This window comes from Astyanax mexicanus, chromosome 6 (assembly GCF_023375975.1).
Source record: "Astyanax mexicanus isolate ESR-SI-001 chromosome 6, AstMex3_surface, whole genome shotgun sequence".
NCBI classification, from domain to species: Eukaryota; Metazoa; Chordata; class Actinopteri; order Characiformes; family Acestrorhamphidae; genus Astyanax; species Astyanax mexicanus.
In genome coordinates, this window is record NC_064413.1 from 6,465,922 (window position 1) to 6,487,046 (window position 21,125).

Sequence of the window (21,125 nt, forward strand, 5' to 3'; positions counted from 1 at the left end):
TCTTTTTTGTTTCTTTTTTTTTGCCCCCCCCCCCCCTCTTTGGAGGACTATTAGTACTTCATTGTTTATGTATTTGATTATGTATACATTACAACAGTTACTAGCTTCTGTTTTTGTTGTGTTTTTTTTTCTTTTTGTTAGTATAGTTAAGGAGGATTACAATTACAGGGATTTGGGGGAGGGTGCTGGGGGATGAAGAAAAGGGGATAATTGGGGGAAGATGAGATAACAGGAGAAAAAAAAGGAAAAAAGATTTGAAAGTAAGACTGATAGAGGTGGGAAGAAAAAAAATAAAAATAAAAATAAAAATAAAGAAATAAAAAGAAAGAAAGAAAAAGAAAAGTATATCTATCTATTTGTATGTTTTGATGACTAAACAGAGACATGAACTCATTAAATCTCTGTAATAATGCTTAGAAACTCCTGTAATGCCTCACAATGCTCTCATAAGTAACTAAGGACATAACATAGAATTACAATGGCATGTACAAGGGCTGCACGATATATCGTTCAAACATCATCATCGCGATGTGCGCATGTGCGATACTCACATCGCAGGGTGTGCCTAAGGCAATTAAACATTTCAGTGTTTTGTTATTTTCTCTGTCTCTGTGTCTGTGTGAGTGACAGGCTGCTGCCTGAGAAGCGTGAGGGGGAGCGCGAGCGGGAGGGGGCGTAAACACGAGGTAACAGCATGGCCTCCACATGGTTGGGCACGTGCTTGATGAAAAGCTGTGCATCTCAGTCCAGCACAGTTTTGCAGCGCAGATATTTCCAGTTACAGCTGAATTCACGCTTTTAATTCCAGAAAAACAAACGCTCTTATTCACCTTTTAAAAAGCCATTTAAATACCGATTAAAGGGCCGATTACTGTTGTTTTGCTGTTTTCCTTGGGTTTTGAGAGCTTGGTTGACTAAACTCTCGGTTTGTCAGGATCTCTGATGCTAGACACTGCGCTGGTGGGGGGCGGGACTGGTGACGTCACTGGTCTGGCATTGTTTAATATTGTAATATATATATCGGCAAAAAAAAAAAAAAAAAACATCGCAATATCAGTTTTTTTTTTAATATTGTGCAGCCCTAGCATGTAATCAGTTTTAAACAGATAATAAATCTATTTGGTGGCCTTGAGAATGTCCCATTTGAAAGATATTAATTAAGAGAACTAGTTATCTAAAAAAAAACTAGTTAACGATCTGTAGTGCACCAGTCAATTGTGCATTGTGCAGCTGGATTTAGGGCGTGTCGGTGTTTCTTTGGTATCGTAAAAAATATGCACGGCTAAAAATGCACAAAAGACGTACTAATTATCTTTATTATTATTATCTTTGGTGCGTCCATATCTTAATAGCGCGGCCCTTTTTTTAGCGCGTCACAGCAGAGGATATTGATGCCAGCAGCTCATTTAAGTGAACAGCAATGTTACTTTTAATTCTTTATTTTGCTTATTATACATTTACTTATTTAACTAAATTAAATCTTTTTTTTTTATTTAATACCAAATTCATTACATATCCCAGACCTCTACTTACCGTTCTTCACTGTGCTGCAGATGATCGTCTCTTCTTCTTTACGGGTTCCTCTCGCCTGATTAGCTGGTGGCTGAGTGTTAGCTCCACCCCTCCTCATCCACAGCTGGAGGGTGAAGTGGTCCCCTGCCACCGTGGAGGCGATGGAGTCTGGCACCACGGCGACGTGGGTGGAGCCATTGAAGGAGAAGACCAGTGACGAATCAGAGGAGGGCAGGGTCGGGAGAGCCGCCGTCCAGTTGGCTGCAGGAGACGGGGGCGGGAGCAGGTCCACCTCACCCCTAACGGCACCTGCAGGAGAAAACGTGAGCAGTCAGAACGGGCTGTTTAAAAAAAGTTTTTTTTAACATAAAATGTATCTGAATTTACCTTTTATTAGATTTTACAATATATTGAGAATATATTAAAAAAATAAAACTCATGGGGTCAACTTTGTAATGCAAGACCAGCCTACCAAAATACTGAAAAACTAAAGTTGGATTACAGAAACATTTCAGAAACATATTTTAAATCAGTAATAATAATAAAAAACAGCATGAATAGTTTATAGCAATCAAATAAATAAATGCACAAAAAACTATATTTTTTTACACTGTTTTATTATTTAAAGGACTTAAAACACTTGCTGCCGCATGTTTAGACAACAAATATTATTGTTACTTTATATTTTCAAATGGTCTCCATACTTATCTGAGGTAAACCTAAGCTGTCCAATTAAAATTATTTCGAAAATCTAAATTAGAAAATGTATCATTGAAACATAGCAAGATCAAAAACGTACAATTCAACATGTTTACAACTCTAGATCAACCACATTTTTAAATTACAGTTATTGATAAAATTGTCAATAGTAAAATTGTAAAATTGTCAATATCATGCAGCTCATCATAACAGAGTGGACACACGCATGACAGTAAATAAAAAGTAAAAAAAACTAACTAGTTTTAAGTCTTATAAATATAATAAATTATCAAAAGAATTTATCATTTAAAATGTGAGTTTTTCAGTTTATGAGGGCAAAAAACACAACGCTATGATAATCACACCAAAAAATATTAAATGTTTGGTTTTGTTTGTTATAATTACTGCCCCTTTTAAAACATATGCAAATGAGCTCTGGTCTGATCGCCTGCCCTGTAGTGTTCAAACACTCTCCCTCTTGAAAAAGAGGGCGGGGCTAAACTGCTGTGAAGTATATAGGTGGATATGTGTAAATATACAGTACCAATGAAATTTAAGTCAATTCAGTGGTTTATTATTATTTTTTAAAAATTGGCATTGTAGATTAACACTAAAGTCATGCAGTAAACAAAAAAAACAGGATACGTTTAATATTTTACATTTTTCAGGCTTTCAGTTAACAGCTGTGCTGAACTTATCAAGAGTTAATTACTTGAATTTCTTGCCTCTTAATGTGTTTGAGAGCATCAGTTGTAAAGTTGTGAAGAGGTAGAGTTACAGGTATACAGTGAATAGTGAATATTTGAGTAATGCTCTAATCCATATTATTAGAAGCAAGGACTACTCAAGTAAAGAAAAAAATACTTCAAGAAAAAAAAAATAATTTAAGAAATGAAGGTCGGACAATACATAAAACTTCAAGAATTTTGAAAATATCCTCAAGTGCAGTCGCAAAGACCATCAAAAATGTTATAATGATGAAACTGGCTCTCATCAGGGCCGACAGGATAAGCTAATCATAGTTACCAGCTTTAGAAACCACTTGAAGTTAACAGAAGAAGCAAGAGAAGAAGCAGAGACTACTCAACTAAATAAAGAAAAAAATATTAAGAAAATACTTTGTAAGTATCCTCAAGTGCAGTCGCAAAGACTGCAAAAAACATTATGATGAGACTGGCTCTCATCAGGACTGCACAGGATAAGTGTATCAGAGTTACAAGCCTCAGAAACTGCCTTAAGTTAACAGCTCCCCAGATAAGAGCACCTAAATGCTTCTTCACAGAGTATTTTGGTTTGTTTAACACTTTTTTAAGTTACCACATGATTCCTTATGTGTTCCTTTATAGTCTGGATCACTTCAGTATTCATTTACAATGTGGGAAAACAATGGTTTTCTCATATGAGTCTTTTATTAAACATAAAAATGACCTAAAAGGAAGTCAATCGATGAATCATGCAATCATAAGAAACACGTTGCGTGTTCAAATCTGGTTAAACTGAAAACAAGGTGGGAAAAGAAGGCTGTGAAAGAAGCTAATCCTCATCTTTACACACTATTTTGCGGTGCGAGAAGAAGAGCTGCGGTATTAACTCTCACACACGGGGTCTGCGGCTGCGAGACTGAATCCCTTTAATCCGCTCGTAAGCGCTAAGCAGCCGCCATCCTCTCGTGCATTCGCCACAGAGCGCGACAGCCCCCGCCAACCCACTGCCACTAACGCTAATCTAAAAGCACTTTTTTTTCCCCTAAACCCCGAATCACGCTCAGAGTAATGTGGAATTACGGATCTGCTGTAAGTGGAGTAGACCTGAATTGGGGGTCAGTGCCCCCCCAGCTCCAAGTGTTCTCACCTCTGAGGTAGCCTCCCCTTTAAAGTTCTATAGTCCAATGAAGGAACACTTTTTCTTCTGAGAATTTTCTTCTGTGAGGGGGAGGGGCTAGACATACACTGACAGAATTGACAGATTGTGTATAACACTGTAATGCTAAAAGAATGTGACGCTCTCAGGAGCTCTGTATTAGGATGCCACAGTCAACTGTCAGTCCTATTATAACAATGTGGAAACGATTGGGAACAACAGCAACTCAGCCATCAATCACTACAGATTTCCTGTATGTCTCAGATTAGCTGAAGAACAGTAGAGCATAGAGACTTTCTTGGAATGGGTTTCCATGGCCAAACAGCTCCATCCAAACCTTACATCACCAAAAGATCATCAATGCAAAGTGTTTGACGCGGTGGTAAAAAGCAGGGGTTGGCAATTAAGTTTGGCCACGGGCCAGATATTTTCCCAGCCATTATATAGCGAGCAAGTGTAATGGGATTGAGTGCTACTGACTATAAAGACTAGTAGCTCTCCAGCTCAGAGGGTTGTTGAACCCAATTGCAAAACAGTTGATCTCAAAGCAGCTAAACCCAAGAAAAAAGGGAAAAAAATAAATAAATAAACACACCACTCCTCACGCAGGATCACTCCTCACTGCCCCAGCTCGTGAATTGAGACACGTCTGGGAAAAAACGCCCTTATAAGGAGATACGGAGACCAAGAACAGGCAGAAACTAAAGTCACGCCAAGCGCAACAGAGAGACAGGAGAGGGATGTAAACAAAAACTCACTTTTTTGAAGCATTTTATTTTTTATTTTTTTCATTATTGTTCATTATAGTTATAAAAACCTCAAGCCTATTGCCGACCCCTAGTGTAAAGATTGCTGTTACTGGAATTTATAGCTTCTAACACCCTTGTTCCTTACCACTGGTGCATGATGCACCATATCATCCAATGTGTTTATGTATGAAAATAGACATTTATAGTCTGTAAAATACAGTAAATGGGCAGAGCTAAACTGTCATTAGGTAAATATGTACAAATATATATATATATATATATATATATATATATGTGTGTATATATATATGTATGTGGATTTTTATCACAAAAAGGCAAAAACAGACAATTTTGCAGCTTCAGATTCGTACACAGGCGGCATGGACCCCCTCACTCACCACAGAGCCTCCTCACAGAGCGGTCCGAGTAACTGTCCCGATCACAGCCTTTCCCAATGTGCCCCGTCTGGAGCTCCACTGTGGCCTGGATGTTCCACACCGTCTCCTCACACGTCTCCAGGTGCAGACTGGGAAAGAGGGGGATGCTTCCAGAACCAGGTGTGTATTCCACTCGTTTTGACCAGCCTGACAAACACACACACACACACACGCCATATAATGAGTGCAGGGTTTGTATTTCTAAAAGTAAAAGAACTGTAGTTGGTCCAAACCAAAATAACAAGTGTGAAAGATCCTACAAATCATGATCTGGACAAACGGACAATTTTTAGACTAGTAGACACCCTGTACACATTAGAACAAAGAAAAAGAACCAGTGTTATGGGGAAAACTGGCTCCCCTTGGCGTGCAGGTGCACAATGCAGCAGTATGAGTACATCAGATTTCAGTACTGGTGATTCCTGTATCTACTGTAACTGTAGATTAACCCTTATTTATAAACAGAAACAAAAGGAATTCAAAGGAAATTAACTTAAAAAGAGTCAGATTCTGGCATGAGGCAGAATTTAGCACAACACCACGAATGACAAATTGGTGGAATGACAATATTTTACAAACCAACTTTAGTGTAAAGTAAATGGAGACTCTGCCATGTAGGCAATGTCAGCAGAACTAAATTTATACAATGTAACATGTAAAACCCGAACCATGGATCAGACTCTGGTCTGGATTTTTAGGTAGAAAAACATCTCAAGCTCTATCATTTTTCAGGGGGGTTTGTGGGGGTCCTCTGTGATTTTCTTTTTGTCTGGAACAACAGTCTTTTTCTCAGACTTCGCCTGAATTATCTACTGTTTTTCGCTGAGTTTTGTGACCTCCCATTTAATAAAATAGCTATTTTTCCACCGCCACACACCATAATTACACTTTTGGCGTGCGTTTCCGCAAAGATCCACGTAAACACAACAGGGAGTGGAAATGGAGGAGCTACTGAACGTGATGTCACGTGACCGAAAAAGCCTAAAAACTCACTCACTGGTCCTCCTGGTTTTTTTTTATTGCAGTTTGGATGCAAGAGTTTTATCATTGAGTAGAAGTGTGAAATATTTTTCTCAGACGTCCCCCTGAGAAAATAATCCCCTCCAGATAGGGCTTATGACTATTTGGATGAATGACTTTCACTCATTATTCCCACAGATCTTTTCCAGGTTCTTTATGTTAAGATCTGAACTGTCCATCTTAAGGCTGAGAATAAAAGCTGAGATTCTTACAATTGTCTTACAATATCTCTATATAATCCTAAGCATCTTCACAGCCTGATGTTGCCACCACCATGCTTTACTGTAGTCCTGCATTCACACTGGCAGGTGACAAGTCACTTGCATCACTTCAAGTTTGTCCCTTGTCCGATACTAAATAATTGATGTACCGTTTTTAATAACGTATTGAGATACCGGGGTTGGACAATGAAACTGAAACACCTGTCATTTTAGTGTGGGAGGCTTCACGGTTAATTGGAGCAGCCTGGTGGCCAATCGTCATTAATTGCACATTGCACCAGTAAGATCAGAGTGTGAAGGTTCAATTAGCACAGTAAGAGCACAGTTTTACTCAAAATATTGCAATGCACACAACATTATGTGTGACATACCAGAGTTCAAAAGAGGACAAATTGTTGGTGCACGTCTTGCTGGCGCATCTGTGACCAAGACAGCAAGTCTTTGTGATGCATCAAGAGCCACGATATCCAGGGTAATGTCAGCATACCACCAAGAAGGACCAACCACATCCAACAGGATTAACTGTGGATGCTTTAAGAGGAAGCTGTCTGAAAGGGATGTTCGGGTGCTAACCCGGATTGTATCCAAAAAACATAAAACCACGGCTGATCAAATCACGGCAGAATTCAATTACTGTGGTCTAAAACCAGGTGTTTCAGTATGATTGTCCAACCCCTGTACTTTTCGGTATAACGTGCAACACTAGTGTGATGGATAAAAAGCTAAAGATTAGCATTGCTGTACCTATCCAGCCAGGTTTGCAGGAGGGTTTGACGGTAACGACGACCTGAGCGTCAGCTTGAGCTCGATTCTTCCCACAGTCGAACGCAGTCACCCAGAAACTGTGAACACGCTGCTTCTTCGAGTCCAGAGGCTCAGTGTTCTTAATGTTCCCTGAGAGAGAGAGAAAGAGAAAAAGAGAAAGAGAGAGAGAGAGAGGTATTTAGTCACTGACACTCAGAGATTGACGTAAATCAGCAGATACTTTCCTAAACTATGAATTCAGCAGTGTTTCAGAGCAAAGCAGCAGAGAAGCTGATACAGAACATTTCAACAAAATACTTGTGTCTCCAGGGACACTGAGCTCAGGATAAAACACAAAACTACAGCGTTCTTAAAAAAACAGGACAGCCAAGAACCCTTAAAGGAGAACTCTGGTGTGAAATGGAACTGGGTTGGTGTGAAACATCATAACACAGTACAACATTTTGTCGAAAAGCCCACCTCTATTCATCCCTAGCATTCCCAAATACAGAGCTTTTAGCTGAAGCTCCCAACAGGCTTACAATGCAAGTGATAGGGGCATAGAGTTATCCATGCAAAAGAAATTGCTATTTTTACTCCATTAACAAACTCAAAAAAGCTCCACACGTCATTGGTAGAATTCTGAGGGCTCTGACATTTAAAACTAAGCACTGAGAACTTTAAAAAGTGCACAGATAGTTTATTAAAAACACTGATTTTACAACAAAAAAAGAGACCACTTAAAAATTATGAATTTCTTTGATTTTACCAAATTGAAAACCTCTGGAATATAATCAAGAGGAAGATGGATGATCACAAGCCATCAAACCACCAAACTGAACTGCTTGAATTTTTGCACCAGGAGTAAAGCAGCATAAAGTTATCCAAAAGCAGTGTGTAAGACTGGTGGAGGAGAACATGATGCCAAGATGCATGAAAACTGTGATTAAAAACTAGGGTTATCCCACCAAATATTGATTTCTGAACTCTTAAAACTTTATGAATATGAACTTGTTGGTTTTTTTTTTTGCATTATTTGAGGTCTGATAGCTCTGCATCTTTTTTGGTATTACTGACATTTCTCATTTTCTGCAAATAAATGCTCTAAATGACGATATTTTTATTTGGAATTTAGAAGAAATGTTGTCCGTAGTTTATAGAATAAAACAACAATGTTTATTTTACTTAAACATATACATATAAATAGCAAAACCGGAGAAACTGATTCAGAAACTGATTCAAAAACTGGTTCAGAAACTGATTCAGAAACTGGTTCAGAAACTGGTTTAGAAACTGAAGTGGTCTCTTCATTTTTTTAATTTTTGTATTGTATTGTATTGTATTGTGACTGCAATGATCTCTACAGGCACATGATGCAAACAAAGAGAACATAAAAATAAGATCAGAAAAAGAGAGAGAAAAGGAGAAAAGGAGATTGATATATATATATATATATATATATATATATATATATATATATATATATATATAGAAAGAGAGAGAGAAAAAAGAGAGAGAGAGAGAGAGAGAGAGAGAGAGAGAGACAATGGAAGTGTGTTCACTGAGTGGTGCCTTGTTCAGTGTGACCCAAATTACCATCAAAACCCTTCACTCCCAGCCAGAGAAATCTACAAGGTCATCACTGAAAAGACCATCTCTCTCTCTCTCTCTCTCTCTCTCTCTCTCTCTCTCCTTTTCCTTTTTCCCTTGCCCTCTCTATTTTATTTCTCATTCTTCTCTTTTCCCTCCCCCATTTTTTCTCACACTCTCCTTTTCCATCTCTTTCTCTCTCTATACATTATTTTCAACCAGTTCATCCACTTTCCTTCTCTATCGACTGCTTTCACAATTTTCTCTCTCTCTTTCTGTTCCCCTTTATCTCTCTCTCTCTCTCCTTTCCCTCCCCATTTCTTTCTTTCTCACACTCTCCTTTCCCATCTTTTTTCTTTTCCTCTCTTTTCTTCAAGTGGTTCACTCGCTTTCCTTCTCTTTCTACTCCGTTCACAATCTCTTTTCTCTTTCTGTTCCCTTTTATCTTTCCCTTTTTTTGCCCTCTCTCTTTTATTGCTCATCCTCCTCTTTTGCCTCCCCCTTTATTTCTCACACTCTTCTTTTCATTTTATTTCTCTCTATTCTTTCCAACCAGTTAATTTACTTTCCTTCTTTATCTACTCCTTTCACAATCTCCTCTATCTCTCTTTCTCTCCACCTTTTCGCTCTCCTTTTTTATTCTCCCTTGCCCTCTTTCTTTTATTTCTCATTCTCCTCTTTTCCCTTTCCTTTCTTTCTCACACATTCTTTTTCCATCTCATTCTTTGTCTCTCTCTCTCTCTTTCTCCCTCTTTCTCTCTATTTTTTTCAAGCAGTTCATTCACCTTCCTTCTTTATTTACTGCTTTTATAATCCTATCTCTCTCTCTCTCTCTCTCTCTCTTATCTCTTTCTGTTCCCTTTTATCTGTTCCCATCTCCTTTTCACTCTTTCTTTCCCCACCTTTACTCTCCCTTTCTATTCCTCCTTGCCCTCTCTCTTTTATTCCTCATTCTCCTCCTTTCCTTTTCTTTTCTTTCTTACACTCTTCTTTTTCATCTTTTTCTCTCTCTCTCTCTATTTCTTTTAACCTTTATCTAACCTTTATCCTTTCACAATCTTCTCTCTTTCTGTTCACTTTTATCACTCTGTCTCTCTCACACTTTTTTCTCTTTTTTCACGCCATTTCACTCTACTTTTCTATTCTCCATTGCCCTCTCTCTTTTATTCTTTATTCTTCTCTATTCCCTCCTCATTTCTTTCTTTTTTACACTCTCCTTTTCTATCTCTTTCTCTTTCTACTCCTTTTAACCAGTTCACTCGCTTTTCCTCTCTCTATACTCCTTTCTCATATCTCCTCTCTCCCTCTGCCCCTTTTATCTCTCTTTCCCTCTCTTTCTCTGTCTTTTTCCAACTTTTCTTCTTTTCCATTCTTTCTTGCCCTCTCTCGTCTATTTCTCATCCTCCTCTTATCCCTTCCCATTTCTTTCTCACACTCTTCTTTTCCATCTCTTTCTCTCTCTCTATTCTTTTCAAACAGTTTACTTGCTTTCCTTCTCTATCTACTTTCACAATATCTCCTCTCTCTCTCTTTCTGTTCCATTTTATCTCACATCTCTCTTTCTCTCGCCCCCCTTTTGCTCTCCTTTTTTATTCCTGCTTGCCCTCTCTCTTCTATTTCTCATCCCCTTCTTTTCCCTTGCCTTTCTTTCTCACACTCTCCTTTTCCATCTATTTCTCTCTCTCTATTCTTTCCAACCAGTTCATTTGCTTTCCTTCTGTATCTACTCCTTTCACAATCTTCCCTCTCTCTCTCTTTCTGTTCCCTTTTAAAACTCTCTGTATCTCTGTTTCTCTTTTACTTTTTCTATCTCTTTCTCGCCTTTTTGCTCTCCTTTTTCATTAGTCCTTGCCCTTTCTTTTATTGCTCATTCTCCTCTTCTCCCTCACCCTTTTTTTCTCACACTCTCCTTTTCCATCTCTTTCTCTCTCCCTATTCTTTCCAACCAGTTCATTTGCTTTCCTTTTTTATCTACTCCTTTCACAATCTTCCCTCTCTCTCTCTTTCTGTTCCCTTTATCTCTCTCTCTCTGTCTCTCTTTCTCTCTGTCGCTCCGTCTCTCTCTCAGCTATTTGGAAGATAAGATGAAATAAGGCCGCTGAGGCCGGCAGTGTCCATCCTGATAAGACGCTAACAGGCTTCGCTAACAAGGACATTTTGGTGTCTGTCAAAACACAGTCTTCCCGCCACTGGTTTCAGAGAGAACAGCGGGTGATAGAGCAGAGCTTCAGTCAGTTATGATGATAGCGAGCAGGACAGAGGAGAAATTAACTGCTGCCCTGAGTTCACACCCAGAACTGTACAATCCTCTACAGAAATACAGGATCAGTTTAAATACAAAGCTGCAAAATTCAACTCTTAAAATATATGAGAACAATTTACATCCAGAACATTTAAATCCAGAGATGCTCACTTTAACCATAAAAATCTAAAAGAACAGTTCACATCCAGAACATTTAAATCCAGAGCTACACACTTCAACAATAAAAATCTAAAAGAACAGTTCACATCCAGAGCTGCACCCAAAACAATATAATCCAGAGCTGCACACACTCCAACAATACAAATCTAAAAGAACAGCTCACATCCAGAGCTGCACCCTGAAGAATTTAATCCAGAGATGCACATTCCAACAATAAAAATCTAGCTGGCCAATCCAATTCTAAAGCTCAAGAAGGATATTTAGAATAGCTAAATCCTTGAGCTACACAATTCAAAACTAAGAACTACAGTTTAAATTTGAGCTAAACAGCCCAACTCTAAAGATCCAGAAAACATATTCATTCCAGAAATGTGTAATCCAATTCTAAAATTCTAGAAGAATAGTTCAAAGACAGATCTGAACATTGCAACTCTAAAGATCTAGAACAAAAAATAAATAAATCTATACCAACATTACAAAACTTTAAGATCTTGAAGCACAATCCAGCTCTCAATACCGAAAACAGCTCACACTTCGAGCTGCACAGTCTAACTTTAAACATCTTTGGGAACAGCTCACATCCAGAGCTGCGCAGTCTAAGTCAAATAATTTTAAACAGTTAAAATCCAGAGCTGCAGTCTAAGTTGAATGATCTTTAGGGACAGCTCACATCCAGAGCTGCATAGTCTAAGTCCAATTTTTTTTGGCAACAGCTCACATGCAGAGCTGCACAGTCTAAGTCTAATAATCTTTGGGAAGAGCTCACGTCCAGAGCTGCACAGTCTAAGTCGAATGATCTTTAGGAACAGCTCACATCTAGAGCTGCACAGTCTAAGTCGAATGATCTTTAGGGACAGCTCACATCCAGAACTGCACAGACTAATTCTAATAATCTTTGGGAACAGCTCACATCCAGAGCTGCACAGTCTAAGTCTAATAATGATCTTTGGGAACAGCTCACATCCAGAGCTGCACAGTCGAAGTCTAATAATGATCTTTGGCAACAGCTCACATCCAGAGCTGCACAGTCTAAGTCAAATGATCTTTGGAAACAGCTCACATCCAGAGCTGCACAGTCTAAGTCTAATAATGATCTTTGGCAACAGCTCACATGCAGAGCTGCACAGTCTAAGTCTAATAATCTTTGGGAACAGCTCACGTCCAGAGCTGCACAGTCTAAGTCGAATGATATTTAGGGACAGCTCACATCCAGAGCTGCACAGTCTAAGTCGAATGATCTTTGGCACCAGCTGCACAGTCTAAGTCAAATGATCTTTGGGAACAGCTCACATCCAGAGCTGCACAGTCTAAGTCGAATGATCTTTGGCACCAGCTGCACAGTCTAAGTCTAATAATATTTGGGAACAGCTCACATCCAGAGCTGCACAGTCTAAGTCAAATGATCTTTGGAAACAGCTCAAATCCAGAGCTGCACAGTTTAAATCCAATATTTTTTGGGAACAGTTCACATCCAGAGCTGCACAGTCTAAGTCTAATAATGATCTTTGGCAACAGCTCACATGCAGAGCTGCACAGTCTAAGTCTAATAATCTTTGGGAACAGCTCACGTCCAGAGCTGCACAGTCTAAGTCGAATGATATTTAGGGACAGCTCACATCCAGAGCTGCACAGTCTAAGTTGAATGATCTTTGGCATCAGCTGCACAGTCTAAGTCTAATAATCTTTGGGAACAGCTCACGTCCAGAGCTGCACAGTCTAAGTCGAATGATATTTAGGGACAGCTCACATCCAGAGCTGCACAGTCTAAGTTGAATGATCTTTGGCACCAGTTGCACAGTCTAAGTCTAATAATATTTGGGAACAGCTCACATCCAGAGCTGCACAGTCTAAGTCGAATGATCTTTGGCACCAGCTGCACAGTCTAAGTCAAATGATCTTTGGGAACAGCTCACATCCAGAGCTGCACAGTCTAAGTCGAATGATCTTTGGCACCAGCTGCACAGTCTAAGTCTAATAATCTTTGGGAACAGCTCACATCCAGAGCTGCACAGTCTAAGTCAAATGTGTGAAAACAGTCTAGATCCAGAAAACATATTACATTTAGAGCTACAAAATCCAGAACATCTCATATCCAGAGCTGCACTATCAAACTCTATCCACAGCTGTGCACCCCAAACCAATTCTGCTCACATTGATCTCTACAAATGATTAATCTCTATCAATGCATTTTTTTTTGAAGATTTACACAATGTCCTTCTGAACACAGCCTGTATGTCCTTCCTGCTCTCTCTCTCTCTCTGTCCCTCTCCTCCCACATGTTCAGCCTCTCCTCCACGCTTGGCTTTCTGTCCCTCAGCTCTCTTCATGTAACAAAATGTCGGCTATTGATCTTCATTGTTCCTCAATGGAGCTGAGAAGGAGATCCACTATCTGTATCCTCTATTGAACCCAGGCCTGATTGATCCAGGCCAGATCAGTTACCAACCTCCAAAAAGACCCCTCCCCACAAAAACCTCCATGCTCTTACTGGAGGAGAAACAGAGGCAGCAAGGTACGATATATATATATATATAAAACAGCTAATAAATTCACAGCACATTCCCCTGTAATGGATCAAGTGGCTGAACTTCATTGATTTTAGCAGGAATTAATTTCTGGTGAATTCTTAAAGAGTTATTGAATTATTGATTTTAACAACTGTGCAGCTCTTCACAGATGCTGTATGCTGTAATTAGCTGAAAAAAAGTGATCATTTGTTTAATTTAAGAATTTATAATAATAGTAATGTTATAATAATAGTGTCCTTTTCATCTATTATTCATGACAAAGACTTTACTAGTTGTTGGAAACTCTTCTTTAAGGGTCTGGTCCATGTTCAGATATTAATAGTCTGTTTTATATCAAACTGACTTTGGACTTGATAAAACACAGTGGATCAACACCAGCAGATGACATGTCTCTCCTCTAAACCATCCCTGATTGGTGGAAACTTCACACTAGACCTCAAGCAGTTTGGACTGTGTGTCTCTCCACTCTTCCTTCAGACTCTGCTCCCTTGATTTACAAATAAAATGTAAAATTTACTGATGATCAGTGATGGTTTGGAGAGACATGTCTGTCATCTGCTGGTGTTGATCCACTGTGTTTTATTATCAAGTCTAAAGTCAGTGCAGTTTTGTTTTCCCGCAAAATCTTACAGCACTTCATATCTTACAGCTTCACTCTGCTACTGACGACTTTTATGGCGATGCAGATTTCATTTTCCAGCAGGACTTGGCACACTGTTCACACTCCCAAAAGTACCAACTGTATACAATTGTATTGTAGAATATTCTAGTTTTCAGAGACACTGATTTTTGGGTTTTCGTCGGCTGTAAGCCTATAATCATCAACAAAAAAAGAAATAAACACTTAAAATAGAAATAGAAATAAAGTACCTTTTCATATTCTTTTTTTTTTAAAGATGAACCTGTATATTACATGTAGTTGCTATAATAAAAACACATAAACAAGTAGATGTAGAGGTGTTTCAAATAAATACATGAAAAGATTTTTTCTCTCTCTCTTCTTCTTTCTATCAGTCTTCTATCTTCCTCCCTCAGCACCCTCTGAGGGAGAGGGTCCCTCAGCACCCTCTCCTGTATCTTACTCCCAAACCCCTGCAATTGTAAACCCCCCTACTTATACTCACAAAAAACAAGAAAAAAAAGAAAAAAAAGAAAGAAAAAAAACACAACAACAAAAAACAGAAACTAGTGACTGCTGTAATGTGTAAATAATCAAATAAATAAACAATAAAGTATTAATAGTCCTCCGAAGAGCGCCCCCCCCCCCCAAAAATAAAAATAAAATAAAAAAAATAATACATCAAATTAAGGATATATTTAGTGTAAAACAATGGAAAATAACACTAATTATTTTACAGTGCATTTATTGTATAATATACTGCAACTAACTGTTTTCTAAAATGGTTGAAAAACTGGTGTGTTAAAATGCAAGCTTTTACTGTATAAAAATGACCTACAGAATCAAATAAATAAGTTTGAAGAGTTTGCCCTATATTGCAAATATATATATGGGATGAACTGCAGCAGCAGTTACTTTATTACAGTTCTCAGCTCGCATTAAGACACTCTTTACAGTAACTTTACTGTAACTGTAATTAAACTGTAACTTGCTCTTATTTCCTACAACACTGTGACCAGACAGTAAAACATTATGTAAAACATAACTGAATACCAAAGAGAAGATATTATCAATATACATTTTAAAATTAAAACTACCTCTTTAAGACGCCACTTAAAAATGATGTTTTTCCTCTGGAATATAATCAAGAGGAAGATGGATGATCACAAGCCATCAAAACAAGATGAACTGCTTGAATTTTTGCACCAGGAGTAAAGCAGCATAAAGTTAACCAAAAGCAGTGTGTAAGACTGGTGGAGGAGAACATGCCAAATATTCCACCAAATATTGATTTCTGAGCTCTTAAAACGTTATGAATAGGAGCTTTTTTGTATTATTTGGGGTCTGAAAGTTCTGCATCTTTTTTGTTATTTCAGCCATTTCTCATTTTTGTGCAAATAAATGCTCTAAATTACCACATTTTATTTGGACTTTGGGAGAAATGTTGTCCATAGTTTATAGAATAAAACAACAATGTTCATTTTAATCAATCATAAACTTATAAATAGCAAAATCAGAGAAACTGATTCAGAAAGTGAAGTGGTCTCTTATATTTTTCCAGAGCTGTATATAATTATTAGCTGTCTATCTCTAAGCAGCTGTATCTATTGCTATTTGCAGTTAGTTACTCTAAAAGGAAACTTTCACATAGGGCTGCTGTATTTGACAGAAACAGTACTTTACTTTTCGAATTTTCCAGTAAAACACTGCAGGTCAACATAATGTAAAAATGAATCAAATCAGTTAATCAGTTAATATTCTCACCGTCGTTGTCAATGGCAAAGGGAACATTGGGGGTGATGATGTCATAGAAGCAAATCTGGCTGTACTGAGGTGAGCAGTCAGCGTCCAGAGCTTCGACACGGACAATACGGTCGAACAGGCGACCCTCGGGTACGGACGCTTCATACCGGCGCTCCACGAACACCGGAGAGAACTCGTTCACATCATTCACACGCACATGAACCGTCGCCCTGCAGACAGAGAGAGAATAATAAAGAGTAAAGAGAGAGAGAGAGAGAGACCTTCTTTCTTCTGTTTACGCTGATTCTTCACTGCTTTGATTAAAATGTCTTCTGAGCTGTAGTAAAAATAGCTGAATCTGTCATTGTTGAACATGAAAAAGCCTATTTTTCTTTTGCTGTATGTGTTTCAAGTGACAGTTATTTTAAGGATAGCATATTGAGAGGAAAATCTGATCACTGAAGGTCTGCAGATCTCCAGAGCTCCTAAATGGCTCCTAGATACTGATCTTAATCTGGTTTCACAATGTCTTATAGACATCAGAAACATGTTGGACACTTAGGGCTCGATCTTACAAACTTCACCTCGCCAACATTTTATTTTCACGCTTTCGGCCTGCATCATTTAAATAGCAAAGATGCTTGTAAATATATCTACACCGATGAAACTGCAGGTCTGGAAGTGAGGTGTGTTCAGGTAAATTTCTCGTGTATTGCTATCTTGGCAACGGAAAACACAGGTGCACCACTGACTGAAAAAAAAACCTAGACAGACGTCAACAGTCAGACAGGTGTGCATACACCCCACCCCACTTGTTACGAATACCCAAAAACATGCAGCAGTGCACAGACCCAACTTTTATATTAATAATAAACAGAAAACATAACATAAAATAACATTATTGTTCCCATAAATAAGCTACTTGCGCACCTCCAAAGCATAAACCAGCAGGTCAGTTTCCTCTGCTAAAAACACAGAAGTGCTGCGTCATTGACATAGCAATCTGCTATTCGTATCTTACAAGTGTGGCGCTTTTGCGTCTCAGCAGAGGATATTAACCTGCACGTTCACACTGTGAAAATACACCAGCAGCTTATTTAAGAGAACAGCTATGTTATTTTATAAAAGATTTTGATCTCACTTGTGTGATTTCTTGCTGTTGGTGCCGTCGGGTCCCTCTCCACAGTCGTAGGCCTGGATGGTGAAGCTGTGCTCCCTCTGACTCTCACAGTCCAGAGGCTCTTTGGAGCGAACCAGGCCCTCTCCGGTGGAGCGGTCCAACACCACCGCCTCAAACTGGGCTGCTCCAGAACCTCCCGGGCCGTTGTGAACACGGAACCCACAGATTTCACCTAAGAGAAGTAAAGAAACATGTATAGTTGGCAAATATTATGTAGATAATGTGATAGGTACTTTTATGTTAGAAATAGAGATGAAACACTTCAACTTGAGCTCAGAATTACTATTTACTATTTTGTACTATTTTAAAGTTTATTACCAAGGTGTTATAGAACAAGATTAAACTCTTCAATTTGATATGTGATAATATTACCTTCATTGAACAGCTGAGACACAATAAAAAAAAAATTAATGTAGAATGCTCCAGCGTGCTAAGTGCTGCCACTATGATCAGGAGATTGCCAGTTCGAATCCTGTTCATGTAGCTTGCTATCGGCTACCTGAGCCCTGAGAGAGCACAATTGGCCTTGCTCTCTCTGGGTGGGTATATGGTGCTTCCTCCCTATATCACTTCAAAGGGTGATGTTGATCAGCACAAGGCTGCGTCTGTGAGCTGATGTATCTGAACCTAGTCGCTGCTCTTTCCTCCGAGTGCGCTGTGATGCTACACGGCAATGCTACAGCATCAGCAGCAGTTTAAAAAGAAGTGGTGTCTGACTTCACATGTATCGGAGGAGGCATTTGCTAGTCTTCACCCTCCTGGTGTGTTGGGGCATCACTACTAATAGGGGGAGTCCTAATGTGTGGGTTGGGTAATTGGCCGTGTAAATTGGAGAGAAAAATAGGAAAGTAATAAAAATAATAATAAAATAAAACAAAGTAATGTTAAACTAACATTCCTCTGTACTAACGTACTCACTATATGTGTCGTCTTGGCCTCCAGGCTTTTCATATATATTTTACATAATGACCGCAGTGTTATAGGCTGTAAGAGCAAGTTACCATTGTCTTTACTGTTTAAAGTGTGGGTTTAGGCTGGCTGAGAACTGCAGTGCTGAATTAATTTCCCCATGTATTGGGATAACAGGTTGGCAGAAGGGAAGCAGAGCCATTTATGTTGCCGTATAAAAAAACATTTCCTATTCTTCCCTGAATAAACAATAATTAATCATATTAATCATATCCAAGTCTGTTCTAGCCAGATGCTGCTAGTCACCTGATGCACATCCTTCTTTCTATGATGTATTTCCAATACACATGTGACACTGTGGATGGAGGAATGTTAAATGGCAGTAAAACTGCAAAAAAACTCCAACTCCCATAATTCACAAGGTAACACCTCATAATTTATACAAGATGAACCTTTCCCAAGCTGTCACATGAGGTATCACTTCATGATCAATTTGCATACTGCTGTCCCATAAATTTTGCCATGGCAGTGTATATTTACATTTTTTTTGTATGTCAAATTTCTTAAAAACATGATATTTCTGATTCTGTTTTGTAATATAATATTGTGATTAGCATGTTAGCTTGCAGCAAGTGTGTTAGCTTGGTTCTGGCGTGATGATTTGTAGTTAATTGTGAACCAAAACTGTGCATTTTTGAATATTTTTTCAATTCTGTATCTAATAACACATATATTTAACAATTCACATATTAACATGTATATATTAACATGTACTGGTCAATCTCAGGCAGTTTTATTAAATTTTTTACAAGGTTTCTATGATAAAGATGGTAACAGAACTAATGTGGCATTTAAAAAGCATGTTTAAAAGTAAGTCCATTAATTCCTTTGATTTTCTCTCAAGTAAGTCTTCTTTTTTAAAGCAACGGTCGTCAGCATGTTTAAATAATTGATATTTATGACAAAAAAAACACTCCTCTTAATGGTGCTCATTCCTGTTACTGGAACTCACTTCTGTTACTGGTACTCATTCCTGTTATGTTTAGCTTTTTTTGTTTTGAGTAACAGAAATGAACGTAACAGGAATGAGATTTTAGCATAGAATTAGCCAAAACATGAAAAATAGCTAAATGGTGGCTATGCTAATAGCACGAGGACACTAAGCACATTCTAGTGTAGTGTATATTCTAGTGTTTTTATTAGTGTAGTAAAAATAAACAAAGAAAATCTAATAAATATTAATTTGGGTAACAGGACAGAGTGTTGAGATTGAGCTCCTCAGTCAAATATACAGAAAAATAAATAAGGGAACTTAATTATGTCTTTCTATGATCTTCAGAAGAACCAGCTGATGTCACTTCCTGTTGTAGATGTGACTTGTAGAATGTTACAGATGTTTTAGATATTCAGGGTAACGTGTTACGGTAACAGGACAGAGTGAAACCCAGGGACACAAATAAAATGTGTAGTAATATATAATAATATAAATATTTAATTTTACAGTATTAAAAAAATATATATATATATATTATGGATTTATTATGAAAAATATATATTTAAAGCAGAGATGGGATGCAAAAAAAAAATTAAATCTCTAAAGGATATTAATAGTTAATATAGTTAGAGAGTGGGGACAGGTAACAAATGCTATTATTTTTTAGTGTTCTAAGTAGTGTTTATTAATGTTTTTGCTCACATATGTAGCATAGTCAAAACTGCATTCTTCCATTTAAGAAATATAGCTAAAATCCGTAGTATACTCTCTCTGGAAGATGCAGAGAAGCTGGTACATGCATTCATAACCTCCAGGCTGGACTACTGCAACGCGTTGCTGGCTGGAAGTCCACATAAATTACTTCATAAACTCCAGCTAGTTCAAAATGCAGCAGCAAGAGTGCTTACCAGAGCTAGAAAGTTCGATCACATTACACCTATTCTTTCATCCCTACACTGGCTACCTGTTAAATTTCGTATAGATTATAAAATACTCCTCCTGACGTATAAATCCCTCAATGGTCTGGCCCCGCATTATCTACAGGAACTCCTTACTCCTTACAATCCGCCGCGTTCACTCCGCTCCCAAGACGCTGGCCTGTTATTAGTCCCGCGTATTAGAAAAAACTATGCAGGAGGAAGAGCGTTCTTTTATAAAGCTCCCCAACTTTGGAATAGCCTCCCTATTAATATACGGGACTCAGACACACTCTCAATCTTTAAATCTAGACTCAAAACATTTCTATTTGCTCAAGCTTTTGAGTAATGTCTCATTACAATTTTCTTCCTCTTACAGCTTATCCAGCAAATATAAACCCTGTCCTAATCATCTGCTTTCTCTTTCTCTCCCCATTTCCTGAGCTGCTGCTACCAGTGCCCATCCCACTCCAGCAGAGTTTTATAAAACCATTCTAACCCCTTTTTCTTCTCTCCCCTCTCTGTTCTCTCTCTCTATCTTTCTCACATGTGCTGAGACGCCTGGCCGGCCGGTCTTCCTGGATGTGTCCGTCTGTGGTTCCAGCTTTCAGGAATCAGCCCTGTCCTTCTACTCACCACAATTATTACACAACCTTTCTAACTCCTGCTTTTTTTTCTCTTCCTTTCCTTTCTGTTTTCTCTATCTATCTCTTTTACATGTTGCCCTGTTCCTGATGTTCCCAGCCTGGCTCTCCACTGCCCGCTGTGTTGTTCTCCAGCTCTGCAGCCCTGCACTGATTAAAATTAGCACACTCAGTATCTGTTTCTATATTAGCCATAGCTCTATAGTTTGTGCCCATCACATTTTTATATTCATAAATTAGTACCTGTTATATTAGCCATAGTTCACATTAATTCTCTGTACTGTTTTTGTTCTGTTATTTGTTTGTTGTTTGTTACTTGTTTGTACTGAGCGGGTCA

The 21,125-nt window shown here is 38.4% G+C and overlaps 1 protein-coding gene across 1 annotated transcript in view; it reads right to left on the bottom strand.

Moving 5' to 3' along the window:
* clstn3 (calsyntenin 3) overlaps positions 1 to 21,125 on the bottom strand; it is a 63,831-nt gene that overhangs the window by 27,905 nt on the left and 14,801 nt on the right. Inside the window, exons 4-8 of the mRNA XM_022674303.2 lie at positions 17,286 to 17,496; positions 16,166 to 16,374; positions 7,243 to 7,392; positions 5,219 to 5,404; positions 1,534 to 1,821 (exon numbers count right to left, since the gene is read on the bottom strand). Of these exons, the coding sequence (XP_022530024.2) occupies positions 1,534 to 1,821; positions 5,219 to 5,404; positions 7,243 to 7,392; positions 16,166 to 16,374; positions 17,286 to 17,496 (1,044 nt within the window). The remainder of the gene's footprint in view (positions 1 to 1,533; positions 1,822 to 5,218; positions 5,405 to 7,242; positions 7,393 to 16,165; positions 16,375 to 17,285; positions 17,497 to 21,125) is intronic.